General features: G+C 50.2%; 2 protein-coding genes across 3 annotated transcripts in view; one reads left to right on the forward strand and one right to left on the reverse strand.

The window, feature by feature from the left end:
- The window catches only part of LOC107102214 (serine/threonine-protein phosphatase 2A 56 kDa regulatory subunit delta isoform-like), a 14,159-nt gene extending 11,256 nt beyond the window's left edge, over positions 1 to 2,903 (forward strand). Inside the window, exons 13-15 of the mRNA XM_015401424.1 lie at positions 18 to 65; positions 1,852 to 1,962; positions 2,035 to 2,903. Of these exons, the coding sequence (XP_015256910.1) occupies positions 18 to 65; positions 1,852 to 1,962; positions 2,035 to 2,172 (297 nt within the window). The 3' untranslated portion in view covers positions 2,173 to 2,903. The remainder of the gene's footprint in view (positions 1 to 17; positions 66 to 1,851; positions 1,963 to 2,034) is intronic.
- Positions 2,904 to 4,366: 1,463 nt separating this feature from the next.
- The window catches only part of mea1 (male-enhanced antigen 1), a 3,063-nt gene continuing 2,303 nt past the window's right edge, over positions 4,367 to 5,126 (reverse strand). For both annotated transcript variants that reach the window (XM_015401435.1, XM_015401436.1), the window contains exon 4: positions 4,367 to 4,758. In XM_015401435.1, the coding sequence (XP_015256921.1) occupies positions 4,577 to 4,758 (182 nt within the window). In that variant the 3' untranslated portion in view covers positions 4,367 to 4,576. The remainder of the gene's footprint in view (positions 4,759 to 5,126) is intronic.

Raw genomic sequence — 5,126 nt, forward strand, 5'->3', positions numbered from 1 at the left:
TTATTGTATCTCTTTAGAGTTCTAAGCTCCACCCCCTCCGGCCTGGACTCCACCCACAGGAAGAGGTTAGTTGCTGCGGTAACCTGTGGTTGGTCGGTGCTTTCTGGCCATCAGACTATTTTTGTTCAGGATCACTCTATAATGCGATTAAATGAGGAGCTGGGATGGCTGGTGGTGGTGGGGGGGTCACAGTGACTCCGTCTGGTCTCCACCCACAGACCTTCTAAGCTCCATCAGAGGCGCCACCATGCAGGTTTACTGGCCGCTAAGCTCACTGGGAGCACAGAGCAGTGGTTCTGTTTATGTGCCGTCTGAGCTAAAATGGCCGACTGCACTAAAACGATGACGTAAACATGGCGGTTCTAATATTCTGGTTGGATTTGACAGAACCGTGATGAAAGCGTTTCCAGACTGTGGGGCAGTGCCCATAAACATTCCAAACAGCATTTAAACGTTAGCTATGACATTAGCAGGACTGTTAGCTGTGACGTTAGCAGGGACGTTAGCTATGACGTTAGCTATGACGTTAGCTGGAATGTTAGCTATGACGTTAGCTATGACATTAGCCGGAATGTTAGCTATGACGTTTGCAGGAACGTTAGCTGTGACGTTAGCTGGAATGTTAGCTATGACGTTAGCAGGAATGTTATCTATGACGTTAGCAGGAACGTTAGCTATGACGTTAGCTATGACGTTAGCTGGAATGTTAGCTATGACGTTTGCAGGAACGTTAGCTGTGATGTTAGCTGGAACGTTAGCTATGACGTTAGCAGGAACGTTAGCTATGATGTTAGCTATGATGTTAGCTGGGCTGTTAGCTAGGACATTAGCTAGGATGTTAGCTATGACAGCTGTAACGTTAGCTATGACGTTAGCAGGAACGTTAGCTATGACGTTAGCTATGATGTTAGCTGGGCTGTTAGCTAGGACGTTAGCTAGGATGTTAGCTATGACAGCTGTAACGTTAGCTATGACGTTAGCTGGGACATTAACAAGGACATTAGCAAGGATGTTAGCTATGACATTAGTTGTGAAGTTAGCTGTGACATTAGCGGGAAGGTTAGCTGGGACGTTAACTACGACGTTAGCTAGGATGTTTGCTATGACGTTAGCTGTAACGTTAGCTATGGCGTTAGCTGGGACGTGAACTAGGACATTGGCCATGATAACTTGGACATCAGCTATGATGTTAGCTTGGACGTTAGCTATAACGTTATGATGTTAGCTGGGACATTAACTAGGACATCAGCTAGGATGTTAGCTATGACATTAGCTGGGAAGTTAGCTTTGACATTAGCTGGAAGGTTAGCTGGGATATTAACTAGGATGTTAGCTATGACGTTAGCTAGGATGTTTGCTATGACGTTAGCTAGGACGTTGGCCATGATAACTTGGACATCAGCTATGATGTTAGCTATGACATTAGCTGTGACGTTAGCTTTGACAGTAGCAGGAAGGTTAGCTGGGATGTTAACTTGAATGTTAGCTATAACATTAGTTATGATGTTACCTGGGATGTTAGTTTGGACGTAAGCAGAGACGTTAGCTGGGATGTTAGCTCTGGTATTAGCTAGGATCCAGTTACCTGAGTGCACAGGTCAGAATATCTGGATAACTTTAGGAAAATAGAAATCTGCTTGATTTAAGCCAGAATAATTCCCGTCCTGCTCCAGGTGGGGAACGCGGTGAGATGGAAGGTGATAGAATCAAACAAATGGAACATTTTCCCACAGCGATGAACTTTATTGGTCCCAGTTTAGTCCCAGCATCAGAAGGTTCCAGTCCTGTAGGTGGGGAAACTTTGGGATTATTAGAGTTCAGCTAATTGACCTCTGACCCCATCTCCCTCAGTTCCTGATGTACAGCGACGGCGGTCTGGCCGTCTACTCCATGGAGACGGAGACGCCGACAGCGGAGGACATTCAGCTGCTGAAGAAGACGGTGGAGAAGGAGGCCTCACAGGTAGGAACATGCAGCTGTGACCTGTTCTCCATCCTGGAGCTGCTTCTCAGACGTTCCTCTGTTGGTCTGCAGGGTCTGAAGGACCTGAAGAAGGAGAAGGTCCTGATGAGGAGGAAGTCTGAGCTGCCGCAGGACGTCTACACCATCAAAGCTCTGGAGGCTCACAAGCGGGCCGAGGAGTACCTGACAGCCAATCAGGAGGCTCTCTGACCGGGGGAGGCGGTGCCTTCTGAGTTAGCTCCACCCCCTCCACCTGAAGGGGTCAGAGGTCAGAGCGGTGGAGTGACTGATGGGGCGGAGCAGACGAACTCAGGGCCGCCCCCTGGTGGTCGCTAACAAGTAGGACACTGTAGAAGCTCCGCCTCTTTGTCCCTGTGCTCCACTGTGATTGGACATCGCCCACCCCCACCACGTCCTTCAGACCAGCATGGAGCACCTGAACGCATCATCAGCTGCAGAATGTTCCACAGCAGGAGCCTGAAGGTCCGCCCTCTGACCCCCACTGGCTCCGCCCCTCCCCTCCTGTCCTGCCGTGGCGCCGCAGGCCGACCTTTAGTTGGTTTAGGTCAGATCTCAGCTCTGAAAACATTCCAGGATGATGAGGTCTGCAGCAGAACCTGCTGCGTTCTACTGCACCTGAACGCAGCACAGATGAACGTCCCGCACAACCTCACTCAGTCAATCAGAGACGCAGCTTCGGCGAGGAGACACATGAATGTAGACGTCCGATCAGAGGCGTGGTCTGTCAGAGCGCCAACAGAGAGCCGTTCCTTCTCGACCCGGTTTCTGCTTCAGGCAGAACATTAAACTGGTTCTGCTCAGCATCACTGATGATGATGATGATGATGGGGAGGAGCTCAGCAGCAGGTTTTGCTCGACCATCCTGGTTCTTCGCAGGAGGTCGGAACCATTTGGACCCGACAGGCTGTAGAACTGATCCAATCGGTAGCTGATTCAGCCCGGGGGAAAGAACCACGGCGCCCTCCAGGGGTAGGAGAGGAAGCAGGACGCTTCCCATCACCGTTAGCATGGGCGCTCCTGACCTTCCCGTACAATCTCCCACAATCCTTTGCAGGATTGCAGGTCATTAGGATGCATAGTCACTAGCCCAATTTCCACTACCCTTTAGAAACCGAGCAGAGATCGGTCCCAGCACGGTAACCATGGTAACTGCTGAGCGTAAAGAACTGAGCCGCACCGCGCTAGCATGGTGCTAGTTCATCAGTAGGGCTCGGTTCTCAATGAGCAGACCGCCTCATCTCTGTAAAATCCTAGCTTCCCAACCGCGCCACGATTTCTAGTGATGGTTCTGCTTAGCGGTGCGATGCCCTGATTAGACGATCGTTTGTCGTATTCACTTCCCAAAAAACGACTGTCAAGGAAATTGACCAAAGGCTGCCTGACTCTCTGCAAACTTCCTGAATGTTAGGCCGCCATGTTGGTTTGCTTGTTTCCCTCTAAAGAGCAGTAGTACCGTAGGTCGCCACTAGGAGGTGAGGAGCCATGCTAGCGTGGCGGTTTAACGGTCGTAAGGAACCGAGCTCAGCAAGGATCAGTAGTGGAAATGGGGCTATAGGCTGTCTGAGCGTCCGCCCTGACCTCTGACCCCTCCATCGCTACATAGAGCAGGACTTTATAGTGAACTCGGTTAGCTAACCGTTCAGACAATCGCTGCTTTTTCCTCCCTGTTGGTCACGTGACTCGCAGTGCTGCTCCATCTTTGTTTTTAGTCGCCACTGTCAGGTAGCGACCGCAAATCCCATGATGCTTTGCGAGGAGAACTCTCCATGCAAAGCATTCCAGGATATATCTGCTCGTAGATGATCGCTAAATCTCAAGGTGCACTGTGGGAAATTTTGAGTCCACTACTTTTTCATCCAGTAGACATTCAGTCATTTAAAATAACCACGATATAGTGATTAGGGCGGGCGCTCCTTTCCTACCGTGGATCGACCTCTAACTGTTGACCCGGTGTTCTGTCAGACCAGCATAGAAGATTATTTTTCGTACAACACTAAAGGGATAAACGCAAATCTGACGTCCTGCGCTGCGTATTGACTATAGGTATGTTGGTCTGACAGAACAGCGGCCATCGTGGCCCCTGTGAGCTCTGCTGCTGTGATACATCTAAAAGTTCTATTGGACCTTCTGTTTTCTTAGCAGTAGGTACCTGACAGCCTGTGGCCACGCCCCCTTCAGCTACTGATGGTCATGTCCTGCTGTGATAAGCTCCACCCCCTCCATCCTGGACAGAACGGGTCCGAGCGCCACACGGTCATCCTGTTTAAAGGTTTCATGGGCAGAGCTGGTTTTGTTCAGATGTTAATGTATGAAAAGCAGAAATAAAACAGATCCAGAAGCACAGGTTGGCCCCGCCTCCTGATTCTACATCAGAACACACACCTTCATCACCATGGAGACTTTTAATCAGGAAACAATCAGCAGGTTTGGTCACTAAATACATCACTGATGACCTCACTTCAGATTTTAGTCCAGAGTCATGGTTTGGTCTGGGACCCAGAGGCGCCATTCAGGGACAGCGTGTGTTTAAGTCATTGTGGTGCGTTCAGGTTCTGTGGGAATGGTGTAGTTCATTTTAAAGGTCACGGTGTGTTCAGGGTCCTGGGACGTTGCTCCGACGCAGCATCCTGAGCCCAGCAGAACTCTGCCGCTCCTGCAGCGTGTGCTGGACCATGTCCTTCCACTGGTCGTCTGAGATCCCCTGGGCCCACGGCGGCACGCCGAGGGACGGCAGCGCCACGGCCGCCATCGTCCTCTTCACCAGCTCCACATGCTCTGCAGGGACACAGGAAGTGATGTCAGCATTTGAGAAGTCCCTGAAGGCAGCGCTGATTTATAAACGAGTCTCTGAAGGCAGCGTCTGATTTATAAACGAGTCCCGAAGGCAGCGTCTGATTTCTAAACGAGTCCCCGAAGGCAGCGTCTGATTTATTAACGAGTCTCTGAAGGCAGCGCTGATTTATTAACGAGTCTCTGAAGGCAGCGCTGATTTATAAACAAGTCTCTGAAGGCAGCGCTGATTTATAAACGAGTCGCTGAAGGCAGCGTCTGATTTATAAACGAGTCTCTGAAGGCAGCGTCTGATTTATAAACGAGTCTCTGATTTATAAACGAGTCTCTGAAGGCAGCGTCTGATTTATAAA

This window comes from Cyprinodon variegatus, unplaced genomic scaffold (assembly GCF_000732505.1).
Source record: "Cyprinodon variegatus isolate N-32 unplaced genomic scaffold, C_variegatus-1.0 Scaffold1218, whole genome shotgun sequence".
Lineage (NCBI taxonomy): Eukaryota > Metazoa > Chordata > Actinopteri > Cyprinodontiformes > Cyprinodontidae > Cyprinodon > Cyprinodon variegatus.